General features: G+C 37.7%; 1 protein-coding gene across 1 annotated transcript in view; it reads right to left on the bottom strand.

Annotated features, from left to right (window-relative positions):
• Positions 1 to 873: 873 nt before the first annotated feature.
• Positions 874 to 16991, bottom strand: part of JMY (junction mediating and regulatory protein, p53 cofactor) — a 91528-nt gene continuing 75410 nt past the window's right edge. The window contains exons 8-11 of the mRNA XM_026498732.4: positions 14715 to 14810; positions 12186 to 12786; positions 10459 to 10769; positions 874 to 6470 (exon numbers count right to left, since the gene is read on the bottom strand). Of these exons, the coding sequence (XP_026354517.1) occupies positions 10462 to 10769; positions 12186 to 12786; positions 14715 to 14810 (1005 nt within the window). The 3' untranslated portion in view covers positions 874 to 6470; positions 10459 to 10461. The remainder of the gene's footprint in view (positions 6471 to 10458; positions 10770 to 12185; positions 12787 to 14714; positions 14811 to 16991) is intronic.

The following is a 16991-nucleotide window of genomic DNA, read 5'->3' as shown; positions in this document are numbered from 1 at the left end:
ATTAATGCAACTAAGTTTAATTTAGAGATGATACTCTGCCAGTTTGGCTAGATCTCCTCTCATTAAATCCATTCTCTGAATTCTCACGGAAAAGCCATCTAGTAACCAAAGCCTTCTGGCTAGTTTCAGATTTATTTGCAGAGGGAATACATGGAAGAAATTTTTCCCGAGGGAGAAATTCCTCACTTCTTAATACAGAATCCTGGAAGTAGCAAAGTGCCAAATCCCACTGTGTTCAGCCCATCATTTTATAAATGATGGTTTTGGGGAAGGAAGGAGGAAGGGAAGGAAGAAACATATTTACTACTACACTGTGAACCTTTTCACATAGGAACTACATAGCCCCAGTAGTAAAAAAATCAGAAACAAAACTTAGCAGAAGCAATTTGAACTGCACAGGGAGAGATGGAACTGGAGCCTTTCCTTGGGGACTGAGCAGCACCTGGGCCCTGCCCTGAAATGTGTGCCTCTTGTATGCTGGGGGCTGGATCAAGTCAGCATCGGGTAAGGGTATCTGCTGGGTTCCGGGTAAGCTAGTCCTCTGTTTAAGTGTAAAGCCAATAATCTCAAATAGTCACAGATGGCTTGCTAAAATGAAAGGCATTTAAAGACCTTCCAAATTTTGGAAGTCAACATTGCCAAACTATGTGGATAGCTATACAGACAACATGAATAAGGCTTTTATTAGCATAAATTCGGCAATCGTTAAAATACTTCATTATAAATAGTAGTCAGGAAGAGGCAGAAATACAGGGATAGACGGTCTCTGAAGCCTGTTCATAACATTACAGCAAATTCCCAACTTGCTGTGCTCCTTCTAGTTGAAATGAATAGACAGTATCTGCCACCAATGCTATTTTAAACAAAATGAAGTTAACTCAATAAATATCTTTTATTAAAGAAAAAAAGGAATATTGTTAAGCACCAAAACTGTATGTTGTTACATTGCATGTACAAGAAGAGAAGGTGATTGCAATACCTGTTGTACAAGTACTTAACTCCGAAGTCATGAGTGTAAAAAACATGAAAATACAAAGCAATACAATAATTACAACGCAGAAAAGGTGCACTAAAGAGCAAAAGGCAACAGTCAAAACAATTAATTATTGGAGATTTCAGAGTATTGCTATAAATGCCTGCTTAGTTTTTTCTTTGTACTTTTAATACTTTAGAGTATTAATGGAGCATATTTAAATATTGTAAATTTGTAAGAGTTGGCATTTACAATACACTGTGCACACTTCCGTTTAATGTACGGTGTTAAAGCCATCTTTCAAAGCCAAGCACAACGTGCTAGTGTTTTGCTTCTACCGTTATAATATTGCACAAAGCTAGTAAATGGTGAACTGGTTTGCCATTGTAATTTTCACTTAACCAGAAAGGTTAAAAAAACATGTCAGTTTCAGTAGCCCTAATGGGCTTTAATCATGCAAAATAATCTGTAGCCTTCAATTTTTCACAAACTATGTATTATGGTTTCACACTTGGCAAGACATACAGTACAAGAAACTCAATGAGACAGTGGGGATTCTGTCCAAGTCGAAGAAGTCAGAAGTCACTGTCTGGGTGGTATTGTCTATCCCTCTTGGTTCACAACTTAAGGGAAAATGCCATCTTGTGATCATGAAGACGTCTTAAAACCAATATAATTAGTACTGGGAAAAGCTAGAATACTTGTTACACTCTTGGATAGTTAACCATAGAACATGCAAGTTTAAGAAAAAAACAAACCCAAAACTTCCCTTGTTAAAATTCACCTCTGTAACCAACACCCATACCTCTGTGTACATCTAAAAAGCACTTTCCACGGTCTTTCCTCTCCAAACTCCCCCAAATTGAGCCACTCTTCGTTATAACTGACTTTTAAAAAAAACCATCAAAAAACTTTCCCTTAACTCTCAAAACAAATGACTGCTTTGAGATTCAGTGTGAAATAGCATTGATGAAATATTTATTATATGTCAACCTCCGAGGTATTTTCTGTACATGCACCTTACAGTGGCGTAATGAAAGTGGGGAAGGGGGGAAACATTTATAAATTTGAATTCAATCACTTAAACTTTTCAGATACCAAGTTGTACATTTATACTTGTGGGCAAAACAGAACATTTTAGAATTAACATATCTTCCAAATAACCCAATAGGCAAACATGTCACACACACGCGCACACAGAGGACCCCGATTCCCTCTCACCCTTAAAAAAAAAACCCTCTGTTTACATACATGATAGTTTAGGCAGCAATATAAACTCATCTTGTAGGAAAAACTTTTAAATTAGACTATAGAATAAAAAATACCATTGCTTCAATTTACAAAGCAATTAGGCAGAGATCCCTCTTTATGTGCTTTAATTAAAGAGCACTTTGCAGCAAAGTTCAGAAGTAACTACTGAATTGTTCAGCAGCACTAAAATAGATGCAACATGCTCCAACAGTAAGGTGCTTCTGCTCTCTGACCCCTTCCATCTGGAATACATCTTGCTGGTCAATCCTCTAACACTAAGCATAGCTTTTCTTGTATGCTAAGCTATAAATGCAAAATAAAATCTGTTTAAAATGCACATTTAACTTTATATTATCATTTAAATTCAGTGCAAGAATTAGGGAAAACTTGTTAAGGTTTCTACTCTCATTATCAAATGGCTGCATGTCAACAATGCGTCTGCCATGGTTTTTAAATGTTTTACAGCTGTTCAAAATGATTTCTTACAAATAACCTGGTAATAATGCAGACGAAATCTGAACTCCCTGATAAGGCCTTTAAGGGACCAACCCAGGCTGGTATCTGATATTACATGCATACTGATTAAATTATAAAGGTTAAAAAAAAAAAAACACACCCCCAAACCTTGTATGTAGTGAAAGAAAAAACTTTCCTTAGGCTAAGACTAAACTGACTTAAGCACTGACTTAAATTTATACACAAACTCGATGCAATTAAAAAATGGAATCTTAAGGAACGTATAAAATTAAATTGTGTTAACTGTACACTGGTCCCATTCCAAACAGAGGTTGCTGCCCATTCATTTTTGTTCCGCTGATAGGAGTTTTAATTCTTAGTGCCTGCTATGGCCTAAGTATGCCTCAGAATTTAACACATTTTATGGCAAAGTGGTCATGCCATATGTTACCAAAAATTATTACACAGTTCAGCTTTGTAGAAACAAGGATTTTTGCCCCCTCAATTTACACAGTAAATCAAAATGCTTTTGAAAACTCTCTACGGTTTCATGCAATGAGGAGAACCCCACAGTCCCAATGTGGAAAAAACTACACGTGATCAACACTGACGGCTGCATCTAAATTTGTTAAAAAATACATGTTACGAGATCTTTCAGTTCCACAATGAACAACTAGGGAATGATTGTTTTTATGCTGCTCACAAACTCAAAACCTATAAAACATACATCAGGTAGCAAGACAACCGCTCCATCTTTTAAAAACCCTCTTTAGCCAGGCACTTCGCCACACGGCTACACTACAGTACCAGCCAGACCTGACAGTAGGAATACCTTTCTCTACGTACCACACTGGGCAGCTACACAGCATTCTGACCGGAAGTGGGAGACCTATTTAAAAATGGCATTCAAGTGAGCAGTAACAGTAACCTTAAAATATCCTTATCTATTCGTATCCCTATTTAAAATATATTACAGTAGAGACTAGACTGGTAAGTGGACTTCTAAAGTGATTCGGCACAAGCAAGCAGCTGTGTGTGAATTCTTATGACAGAAATGACACATTGAGATGTAACTCTCAAATATTTTAAACCATGTAAATAGTATGGGCAAGACTGGAACTTGAAACGTGTGATCATCTGTAAACACCATCCTAATTAAACATATTAGAGTTTAATATTAAGGGCAAAGACATTTTTTTTTTTTAAAAAGGTGGGGGGGGGAGGGGAATTTGACCATGCTGACAGAATTGTTGGGTTCCAAAACTGCTTTAAAATTAACATGAGGAAAAAAAATTCTTAGACAAGTGGACTGTAGTTATTTGAAATTTTAACATTGTGAGAACTCCAAAGGTGGATGATCTGTAGTAACCTGTAATTTTGTGGAAGTAGGAATCTGAATCTTAAGGATGAAAAATGGGTGTGTTGGACAAAGTTTCTTTAGCAGAGAATAAACATAGCTGGTTGTTAACGAGGCTTTGCTTTAACCTACTCATCTTCAAGTGAGATAATCTTCATGAAGTGCCACAGTGGGATGTACTCAAGAGTTTTCGATGCACCCCAAAAGGATTCACGGGGGTCTGTAGCCCCTCCAGAGTATTGGAGACTTACTAGAACCTGGCTCTGAAAGACAAATCACATAAGTGAGTCTGTCTTTTGATGGAATCCCAGCCGTTAACACTAAATGGGGAGCAAATTCCTGACATATAAAAGTTCTAGTGCTTTCACTGTTAATTTAACGTTAAGGTCCCATTATTTTTCTAAATATCAATGAATGAAAAACAAACTTATTCTTAAGCATCCAAAGGCTTAAAATTGACATGATTTTTTTTAAGGTTTGCAAGTTTTTTTTTTGCCAAATTATATTAATCAAACCACTCATTCTTTTGGTTGAAAAGCACTCTTCAGGGGCGCCTGGGTGGCACAGTGGTTAAGCGTCTGCCTTCGGCTCAGGGCGTGATCCCGGCGTTATGGGATCGAGCCCCATATCAGGCTCTTCTGCTATCAGCCTGCTTCTTCCTCTCCCACTCCCCCTGCTTGTGTTCCCTCTCTCGCTGGCTGTCTCTATCTCTGTCCAATAAATAAATAAAATCTTAAAAAAAAAAAAAAAAAAGCACTCTTCAATGCTTTACTGAAGGAAACGGAAAATTCCACACCCACCTCCCCACTGTGGGATAAAAATTAAGTTTCTATTTTAGATATGTATTTAATCTTCCAAGATAAGATATAGGAATAACACAAGAAAACTAATGTATTGTGAAAAAACTGTGCAAAAGCTCCTACTCTCATCAATAAACAGAAAATTTTCTCCATCATTATTATTTTAAAGGAACTATATCTTAAAGTGACAAGGGTGTAAGCATTTTCTCTCTCTTCTGAACAACCAATTCATGTATGTTGGAGGGCTTTTACTCTGGGACTGCTTTCTGGGTCTAGGCCAGAGAAATGCCTCAGAAGAAATAAAGTTCTTTTTGGTACATCAGTCCTTACTTAACTCCCTTCATATAAAGGCCGACATCTGCCTGATGCAGAATTACACTCTACAGAATACTGTAGACTGGGTCCAACCTATCTACCTTCTCATTCAAGCCCACAACACTCCTGCTGAGAATTCGTAACGGCTCCATTCATATCCATGCATCCTTCGGGACTCCATTATAGCAAACTCAGCACCCAGAACCACATACATATATTTTAAAAGGTCTACTGACACTAACAAAGGCTCTCTCCCCAGATTCCACTCAAAACATGTGAAGATAGTGAAATGCCCGCCAAGGAGGCTTTTCTGTCTACTTTCTGCATATTTGTAGAGCACACTACACTGTGGAGCATAAAGAGAAAAACTTCAATGGTGCATGTTAAACAGACTCGATCTGCAGCCCTATTACTGAATCCTCATTTCTGATTCTCCATCGGAAAGTCATGTTGAATTACACCAATCAAGCAGTCGTTCAAACAAAAGGACTAAAAATAATCTGAAATATTATCAAGTTACAAAGTATTGCTTTTCATAAACAAAGCTGCACATGAAATTCAAACTATTATAAATTCACAATTATGAAGAGCTATTTAAAAGCATGGAAATTTTTACTTCAAAACCTTACAAAGTGTGAGAGTATGTGGTCTTTTAAAAATATGCCATGTTAAATGTATCATGTTGTGGTAAACACATTAAGTGTATCTCCATGGTTATATTTCTTTTCAGATGTTGAACATCTTTATGAAAATTCCTTTGGAGATGAGTAATGTGGAAATTTTCAGTGCATTTCCATCTGATTCTTTCCAATTCCTGTCCTATAGCTATCACGATAAACTTCTTGTTCAGAGCGTCACGCTATTTATACAAGCTGATAAAGAAGCTCTGTGTTTTCAAGCAGAGGACTACTCAGTGCACTTAAAGATGGATTTCAAAGCAGTCCCGATACAGCTCACAGTAGATCTCTGTCAACCCAGTGTTCTTCCAACTCAGAGCGACCCTAGCTTGACTGGCCACTATGGGATGTACATGGGTAGACAGGAGGGGAAGGTGCTTAAAAAACCAGGCATCTCTGAAAGGCCTTTTCTTCATCGCATCGGGAGCACTGCACATCTAAAACTCAGGTTAACCACCAACTACTGGAATGACCGGAAAAGCGGTAACTTGCCAATTGTGCTTCCATTTTTTCATACCACTGAGCCAACACACACTGCATCTAATGGAATCCAGTTGGGAAATCACACGTTTAAAATTTTGTTTTCCAAAAACAAATCTTTGATCTTCAACTGTAGGTATTTTTTCTTTCTGTTGAGTCACCTGTTTACAAACAAAAAAATACAGTGTATTAAAAAATACTGACTTATTAAAGACAGTGTGGTCTTTTAAAAATATGCCATGTTAAAGGTGTATTATTGTAAACACATATACGTTCCTGCACAACTTCTGCAGTATCTGGCACAGATTTTTCTTATAAATGGCAATTTGTAAAGACAGTATAGAGACATGTTTAAAAAAAATGCGTTTGTATTCTTAAAGCAATAAAAATGAAAACAAAATAATTTGAATACAACTTTGAACACTTAAAAGGTTGTATGTTAGATTCACTTTTATTCCTTTTACTCTAACATTCCGTCAGAACAATAAAAAGGACCAAATACAATCTAAAATATCAGCCTCATAAACTGCCAGTATATTAAGAATTAAATGACATTTTAAAAGTTCACTAGAAAGTGAGTTTTTGTTATACTGACATTTAGAGGACAGGATTAGTACCGGTCTTCAAAGAGATGTTTTAGCTCAGTTTCAGAACAGATCTGAGATCTACGGCTTACACATTGCACGGTAGCACTTACATGAAAAACCTACTTGTCAGATAAACAGGGACATGCACATAAATCAAATCCTAACTTATTTTATTATAGTTGTGCATTATCTAATACTGTAGCTACGTGTGGCTTTGGAGCACTTGAAATGTGGCTAAGAAAATGAATTTTTAATTTGATTTAAATTAAAATCTGAAGCAGTAATTTCTCCTTTAAATGAAATTTTGTTGTTTTGCTAGGACATTTCAACTTTAACCACTGACAACTTAGCATCCAGATTGAGATGTGCTACTTATAAGTATAAAATACAAACTGGATTTTGAAGACTCAGTTAAAAAAAAAACAACCCAAAACAAAACAAAAAGAAAAAAGCCCAAAAAACCTATATCGTGAATGTTTTATATTGACAGCATGTTGAAATATACTGTTTTGGATACATCATATAAAATAAAGTCTTACTGAAATCAATTTCACGTGTTTTTTTTACCTTTTAAATGTGACTATCAGAACTGTTTAAATTACATCTGTGGATCATACGGTTATTTCTATCAGTGTCGTCATAGTTGCTTCTCTTAGAGGAGGAACCCGCAGAAAACAAATTAGATACTCAATGTAAAGCCTATATAATTATATGTATTTCTTGATGTTTAGAAATTTCCTTCAAGGACACTATTACCTCTGGCTATTTCTGAGGAGAGTTTTATTTTAAAGATTTTATTTATTTATTTGAGAGCGAGCGTGCAGAAGCGGGGTGAAAGGGCAAAGGAAGAGGGAGAAGCAGGCTCCCCACCGAGCAGGGAGCCCAACGCAGGGCTCGATCCCAGGACCCTGAGATCATGACCTGAGCCAACTTCACAGACTGAGCCACCTGGGCACCCCACTGAGAAGAGTTTTAAAGGAAGACAAGGCAGAACCGGAGATACTCACTTTTTATTTCATGAAGTTTTGAGAAATTACTTTTTTTCTGAAGAGCTACTTAATTTAAAATCTTCAAGAAACTGACTTGTAATAGGAAATACAAATTATAGACCTTTTAGCCATCTGTAGAGAAGCATCTAAAAGTTCAGTATTTAAAAACAATTTCCCAAGACCACATTCAAGGCAGTGAGAATAGCTCCTTTATCACTGCCTGCTCAAATTGGTGGGGATTACAACTCGTCTATGGTTTGCTTCTGGTATAGGATACATTGTTTTTTTGTAAGTAACTTTGCAGATCCCGGAGCTCATGTGCTTTCTGGGAGTATTTCACTGTTCCTCTCAACATTGTAATACACATACCAGCCATAAGTAATAATCAGCCAAAAAAAGAAAATTTTTAGACAATTTTCAAAATGGCATTCATCGTGGACATATTGTGAACATCGGCTCTAAGGGTAAATTAGCAGACAAAGCTAAAAATAAGCACCCGAACACTTGAACATATATCAACTGCTGCTGCCATGTCTATGTGTTGGGCGCGATCTGGTGGGATGGGTGAAAACAAACGGAGATGATGGGCTGGTCTGAGCAACTGCTGGTGGGCCATGCACCCCAACTGGGCTACTGTGGGCAGCTGTAACCAAAAGAGGAAAACACTCATTTACTGAAGGCCCAACTGGGGTTAACTAATCAGTGCCTAAGATGGTAGTTTTAGGCACTGGCTTAGCAGTTCCCTGAGAAGCTCCAAGCAAGAGACAAGGGATAGGTAACAAGCACTGTGAAGTGGTAGAAAATCTACAAATATCCAGTGTGGAAAAGATTCCCAGTCAGACACCCTGGGTCCCTAGACATAGCCACATATTGAGTAGACACAATAATATATTTATATTCTTTACAAAGCATAGTGTACATAGGTTTAAACACAAATGGTTTGAAATTAATTTCAGATCCCAAAACACTGGGTCCTACAAAGTGATAGTTAGGGCCTCTCTAAACAGAGGAAAAAAGGGATACCAACAGCCCAATACCCAAGGCAGGACAGTGGTGCTACTGAACGCTGGCTGGAGCACACTAAAAATGGTAATATATAACCACTTATCGAGGGGAATGTGATTTTTTTCACCCGTCTGTTTCTTAAAGCTACTGATTACTGCAGATGCTGATGGGGAGAGATAGAGATGGGAGCATAGCAGAACATTTACATCTTTCTGATGGATCCATGCCCAAAAGGAGCAGGTAAAATTGCCTTTAGTAGTATTTTATTTGGTATGTCCCAAACAGTATCTTTCAACATGTTACTAATATAAAAAAAGTTAATGACACAGTTTACCTTTTTTGTATTAAGTCTTCAAAATTCAGATGCCTGCATATACATCAGATCTATTCAGTCAGAATCCATGAGAGTGAAAGCCAAGAATCTGCATTTTTAATAAGCTCCCCAGGTAATTCTTATGATCAGGCATGTTTAAGAATCACTTTGCTAACAAGTAAGTTTATTATTCCCTTACCTACTTCCTTTCCAGGACTATGAGTCACACCCCCCCCACTTTTGGTGAATGTAGTAAAGCCCAAAGAAACACAGTCCAGCAAGAGCATGTAAGATACTTAAACAGAATATATGTGCATATTTGCATTACAGTTTGCACAATCTACTATCAATTCTATATATACTATTTATAGCATATGTTATCTTTACCGACTCTGTATTTAGCATAATAACTATATAATTAGCTTACTAAAATGTGGTCAAGTAAAAACTCTATTGCTTTAGGAGAACCCCAAATGTCTTACCAGTACCCACAGGGATACTCAGTAAGATAGGCATACACTTATTACATACTTATTATATTAGCTGCAATTTTATCTGTATCATGCAGATAAGCCTTAAAATGATAAACCTTCATTTTATAAAATTAGAAAGCTAAGTATCAGACAATGCATAATTTTTCTACACTGATCTCAGAAAACTCCCTTGTAGGCAGCTAAGACGACATCAAAATTCAACATACATAAGTTTGTACCCGAATACTTTAGTCAGAAAAGGCCTTTTCTGTATTTATTTTTGAAGATGTTATTTATTTATTTGTCAGAGAGTGAGAGAGCACAAGCAGGGTAAACAGCAGAGGGAGAGGGAGAAGCAGGCTCCCTTTTGCAGGGAGCCCGATGTGGGGCTCGATCCCAGGACCCTAGGATCATGACCTGAGCCGAAGGCAGATGCTTAACCGACGGAGCCACCCAGGCATCCTGACTGTTCTGTTTTTAAAACAAGAAATAAGACTGTCACTTTACTGGAACACGACTATCCTCTTTATTTGGGCTACAACTATACTGTAGAAATTTTTAAAGAGCGGGATATAAACAAGGCATTTACATAATAGTATCTTTGAAAAGTGCTTTAAAGTTTCCAGAAACTACACTAAGCCTGAAGTTCACAAGTCTATGGTCCATGATATAACTGAGCTGTATAATAAATAATAAATCTCATCAGTAAACTATAACAGACCTCATCATCCAATATAAAAGCTGTATTACTGAATGCTATGAAAGAAAATAAGAGCACTTACTTGTTAGTTTTCCCAGTCTGTGCAAGGCAAAGCCTCCTCTTCATCCTCTGACTCAGGGGATGCTTCTTTGATTCTTCTAAGTGCTTCATGGATGCTCCGTGTTAGAGGGTCCGTGTCAGGCAGAAGTGTGAAGGATTCTCTCAGAACTTCCTTCTGTACCTTCTTCAATTTTACCCCTTTCCTGATTTGTGCCAAGATATTATTACTATCATCTTCATCAGGAAAAGGAGGCAGAGTTCGCTGTTCAACCTTTTTCAGATGAAAACTCCCACGCTTCAAGGAAGCTAGCACCTCATCCATGGGTGAGCTCACTTCACAAATGAAAGAGAACAATCAAAGTTAGGATCATGATTAGAGTCCAACTGGCAACCTCTAGACTTCAGGACTGTGCTGACCAAGGACACTGAAAACAGTATGGACCATGAAGTGCGGACTGAAGGTTTCCCAAGAACAGATGGGATCCCAATTATGTTTGTTTAAACAAACAAACAAAGCCACAACACCCAGGCTCCAATTCCAAGTTATTTCTCTCATTTCCCATGTGAGAGAAGCAAGCAGACTGGGAGTTGGAAGGTGGTCTTTGGGAATATAATGGGTGAGACTCCCAAAGGATTTCCATTATGCACCAGCTCAATCTAAATTCAGAGAGCAATTGAGTTACTAATGTAATTTTAAAGAATTAAGTTTTGATTCCCTATGGTGATTTATTTATTTTTTTAAAGAGATTTTTTTTTTATTATTAAGTAAACTCTACCCCCAATGTGGGGCTCAAACTCACGACCCTGAGGATCAAGAGTTGCGTGCTCTGATGACTACAGTGACTGTTGTTTTTCCACTTAGTTGTTTTACATATAAAATTCTTTTTTTTTTTTTTAAAGATATTATTTATTTATTTGACAGAGACAGAGACAGCCAGCGAGAGAGGGAACACAAGCAGGGGGAGCGGGTGAGGAAGAAGCAGGCTCATAGCTGAAGAGCCTGATGTGGGGCTCGATCCCATAACGCCGGGATCACACCCTGAGCCGAAGGCAGGCGCTTAACCGCTGTGCCACCCAGGCGCCCCTACATATAAAATTCTACTCCAGTTATGGTAAGAAATATTTTACAGTATGGCCTGTCAGATTAAAATTGAATATCCAAATTGTTTTAGATACTGTTCTCCCAATGAAAGCTATGGACCAGGATTATTCTGTTCTTTTCAAAAACAGCTTTATTAAGGCATACCTGACATGCAATAAATTGTGTATGTTACTCCCCATCCTTCCTTGCTTTTTTATACAAAGAGTGTACCAAGGCCCTCAATAAATTTGTGACCAAATGTTACATGGTCCTGCCAATGTCATCCAGGTGTGACAGTCCTGCCTAGCTAGCTTACTTTTTCTGGTATGAATACCTTTCTTGTATTTCCTAGGTTTAAAATCAGATTTTCTTTTTAACACAGGAGCCATTTACTATGTATTACCAGACAGACCAAGTATCACTTCAAAGGATAGTTTTTAAACCACCCGTAAGAGCTCAAGAAGGTACACATTTCTGTGTCTACGCACATTTGCTGATGTGGGCTGGGAGACTTTCTTCCAAGCTGTGACTGTGAAAACCTGTTTGCTATCAAATGATGTCCAAAAATTAAATGTTTTAAGCTCTGTAGGGTCCTATGAAATATAAAGTCCTTTGATTATGTCTCACTTTATTCAACAAATGAAGATGAACATGTCTGTTTAACTTACCTCTTCTCCTCTGCAAACCTTCAGCAGTCTTTTTGAGCTTTTTCCTGGCACTGACCAGCTGGCTGCTGTCAAAGAGATGTGCTGAGGGCGCACTCGCAGACTTCGGGATCCTCTTCTCATTCCCCTCCGTTCTAGGCAGACCTTTCTCCAGTGTCTCTGGCGAGTTGTCTTTAGCAACAGGCAGAGGTGGTGGCGGAGGGGGAGGGGGTGGAGGGGGTGGAGGGGGAGGTGGTGTTGGAGGAAGAGGTGGGGGGAGTGGAGCTACGGTAACAGAACCTGGTTCGAGGTCAATATTATTCAAAAGCGGAAGAGAAACAGTGGGCGGCAGTTCAGAGGTAACACCACTGAGAGGTAATGAAGTGGCTTCAAGTTGTGCTAATGAAGTATCTTCAAGTTGTGTGAGGCTTTGGGCTTCTGTTTTCTGTGATGACCCAAGCTTCCCTGGTCCTTCCTCCACCTTTTCACTTGTCTCTTGCACCTGCAGCGCTCCCGGCAGAGAGTCACACGGGTCCTCAGAGCGCACAGGACTGGCTGTGCTGCTGCTTCTTGCGTGAGCCAGTCGCAATCTGGTTGATTTAAGTATGACTTGGCCAGGGTACCTCTAAAAAATCAAAAGTTATTGTAACTGGTCAAATGACATTAAAACAATTTATGAACAACTGGCTATTTTTTCCTTCAGATGCAAGATGTTATTTTGGAGCTTTTGTGATTTTTCAGGGAAAGTTCTTTAATAAAGTTAAACAGAAGACTAGAGCATCAAAGCAGAATACCTTTTGAAAATGATCACTCAACTCTATTTGCTCATCAAATCCTTTATCAAGGCCCTGTCCCCTCTGATCCACTTACAAGCCAACTGTTCGAAATTACCATAGGATTTAAAGATTTTTCATGACTGAAATTACTAATTTAAATGGCAAAATAGTAGCAAGATAAATGATACTGGTGTATTTATTAGCTTCTTACGTATCTTCAAATGCTTACAGATAAAAAAATTAAAAATTGATGTTTTTATTTATTTATTTTTAAAAAGATTTTATTTATTTATTTGATAGAGATAGAGACAGCCAGCGAGAGAGGGAACACAAGCAGGGGGAGTGGGAGAGGAAGAAGCAGGCTCACAGCAGAAGAGCCTGATGTGGGCTCGATCCCAGATCACTGGGATCACGCCCTGAGCCGAAGGCAGACGCTTAACCGCTGTGCCACCCAGGCGCCCCGATGTTCTTTTTAAAAATGTTTCTTGGTATCCAAAAAAGTCTCTCAAAACAACATGTACATTTTTATGATGGAAGGAGAGGGAATAAAATTTTGAGTACTAATATACAGAACTCTTGTTCTATCTTTTACTGTAGTAAAACCTAGCATTAATGGATTTGGTAAGTAACATTTACATAACAGGGTTTATCCTTGTCAGCACAGACCGTGGAAGTAAGACTCCTGAGCACTTACACAACTAGAACCATTCAGTTTAAACACAGTTCCAAGGAAATGTTTGGTTGCTGTGATACTGGCATCCGGGGTCATGGATTAGACTGGAAAGAGAACTGCCAAACCATTTCTCATGTAAGTCGATCCACTCTCTAATTCTGCCAGGGTCACCTCCATAGATTGTTATCAAAGGTTACTGTATGAGCTATTAATAACAGGTTGATGCCTGAAATGGGTAGTCGGTTGTGAACTAATTAAATAAAACTCCAAAAAAAAAAAAAAAAAAAATTCCACATTTGCCAGAGGCCCTGACCATTCATTCCTCTTATTCTACCCTACTGAAGTGGTAGGCCAACAGCACGAGAGTAATAATGCTGTACACAAATGGAAGAAAGGTATGGGCTGCTTGGGTGGCATAGTGAGTTAAGTGACTGACTCTTGGCTTCAGCTCAGGTCATGATCTTATTAGGGTCGTGAAATCGAGCCCCGTGTCAGGCTCCATGCTCACTGCACAGAGTCTGCTTAAGACACTCTCTCCTTCTGCCCCTGCCCTCCATCTCTCTTTCTCTCTCAAATGATGAATCTTTAAAACACACACACACACACACACAAATGGAAGAAAGGTAGCCCTGTAACCAAACATTAATTTAAAAAATTATTTTATTATTTTTATTTGAGAGAGAGAGAGAGGAGAGAACCTAGAGTAGACTCTGCTACACACAGAGCCGGACATGGGGCCTGAACTCTCGATCCTGAGATCATGACCTAGAGAAAATCAAGTCAGACGCTTAACCAACTTAGCCACCCAGGTGCTCCTAAAATAATTCTTTCTTTTTTTAGTTTTATTTAAATTCAAGTTAGTTAACAAAGAGCATATTATTATTTTTAGGGTAGAATTGTGTTTCATCGGTTGCATATAACTCAAAGTGCTCATTATATCAAGTGCCCTCCTTATTGCTCATCACCCCATTAACCCATCCCCCCAATATTATTTTCTGAATTATAAAGGAAAAACCAAGTTTTTCTCATAATGTTACAATAGGAGTGTATATGTACCTGTTTAAAAAGGAATGAAAAACAGGAAATTGATCATACTTTTATTACCTGCTTAAAAGTTCGAAGTCTATCCAGTGTTCTCTGTCTCTCCTGGCTAACCCAAGCACTTTTTCTTTCTTCTTCATCATGTAATTTTTCTCTCTTCTGGTAAAAAATTAATAGTAATTCCATTATGATGTGTCCCATTAATTTTTATTATTAATTGGGGGGAGAAAAAAAGAGTTATCCCAATAAGTAAAATGGATAACTCCAAAGAATGATTCATTAAACAAAGTGTTTTACGGCATGAAAACTACCAGTTCTTAACAGAAATCATAGTTTTAAAATTCACAATGATATGCTGACAAAAACAATACTGTATCATTTTTTCCATTTACCCACAATTAAAGATGTTTACTCTGAAAAGTAAAATCAGGTCTTCTCTAGATGGAAAAACGTTCCATCTTTGAGGTTCTGGCTTAAACAATTTTAAGTATAAAATACTTGCAGCTGCTCTATTCTGCAAAATCAAACAGTTTACCTTACAAATAAAATCAGCAACCACCTGGCCAGTAATTTAGATACTGCACGTTAGTTCAATCAATATAACCATAAGTTAGGGAAAAAAAGTATTTCTCGCATTATACATGAATCATTTGGTTTGATATCACACCTTGAAGTAGGGAGTTATCTGCACAGAAATTTTAAAACTTCCCATGTTTATACTAACTGGCAGTATGTGGAAACCAGTTTGTATGTCTGGAGTATGGAGGCTCCTCAAAAAATTAAAAACAGAATTACCTTATGATCCAGTAATTCCACTACTAGGTATTTACCTAAAGAATATGGAAACACTAATTGGAAAAGATACATGCACTCCTATGTTTACTGCAGCATTATTTACCATAGCCAAATTATGGAAGCAGCCCAAGTGTCCATCTACAGATAAATGAATAAAGAAGCTTTGGCATTTATATAACAGAATATTGCTCAGCCATAAAAATAATGAAAACCTGCCATCTGCAACAACATGGACGGACCTAGAGAGTAGAATGCTAAGTGAAATAAGTCAGAGAAAGACAAATACTGTATGACTTCACTCACATGTGGAATTTAAGAAACAAATGAGCAAAGGAAAAAAAGAGAGACAAACCAAGAAACAGATTTTTAACTACAGAGAACAAACAGATCTTTGCCAGAGGGGAGGTGGGTGGGGGAACGGGTGAAAGAGGTGATGGGGATTAAGAGTTATCACAATACACACTGAGTAATGTAAAGAACTGTTAAACGATTATATTTTACACCTGAAACAAACAGAACACTGTATGTTAACTATACTGGAATTAAAAAAAGATTCCTTATGCTGCTGAATCACCTAAAGGGTATCTAATTAAATCTGACTTCGCAGAACAAGTATTAAATGAAAAGGCTTTCTAGCTTTGTAAATAGGTTATTGCTTTATTTCCTGCTTTGTTTTAAAAACTTGAAGATACCTCCTAAAAGAGCAGTTAATTTCGTGTGAAGAGGACAGTGGTCTCCAGTGTGTCATTAACTTGTCTCTCTTCCATTTGTCCTTTTCAAATTCAATCTTCCATTATTCTCTTACTCTATCACCTCTCCTCTTTCCCACCAGCTTCTCCCTGGACTATTTCTAGTGAGAGTTACCACTTCAGTTGTCTTGGATGATTATTACTGAAATCTAAAGGATGACTTGAATCTTCAGGCTGAAAGTGAACATCGAGTTTCAGGAGATCCTGATGCACAATGATCACCTGGTCAAGTTACTAGACTTCCACAACAAACAAAGACTCTTCATGGGTACCCACGCAGAAAAGTCAAGTCTCATGAAGGATGGGTGGAGGGAGGGCAGACCTCAGCCGTCTACACTGCAACATTCAGTGCTACAAGAAAGTATAAAAATGTCTCCAAAATTTTGATGGAGAGAAAATATGACAGTGTGACCTAGACAAACTGTCTCTTAAGAAACGGACAAACATCCCAAAACATGCCCAAACACCAAATATATGGTAACCAAGAAACTTTCCTGAAATGGTACCTCAATGAAATCTAACTCTAAGATGAATAAAAAAAAAAAAAAAAAAAACTCAGGAAGAGGAGATGTGACAATGTATTTTGGTGTTTTTTTCTCTGTAATTTTTTTCTGTATTGCTTTAATCTTTTATAACGGTCATTTATGTCTTTTTATAAACACAGTAAGGTTTTAAAGAATGTGAGAATGGTTGAGAACCATTTTTGCCAGCCACTAATTAAAATTACTTAGAAGAATTTTTAAAGTAGCAGTGAAGAAAAGGAGTTTAGAATATGCTTTTTTAAATCTGGTAAATG

The sequence above is a fragment of the Ursus arctos genome, unplaced genomic scaffold (assembly GCF_023065955.2).
Source record: "Ursus arctos isolate Adak ecotype North America unplaced genomic scaffold, UrsArc2.0 scaffold_5, whole genome shotgun sequence".
Taxonomy (NCBI): Eukaryota; Metazoa; Chordata; class Mammalia; order Carnivora; family Ursidae; genus Ursus; species Ursus arctos.
This window is presented reverse-complemented; position numbering and strand designations above follow the sequence as displayed.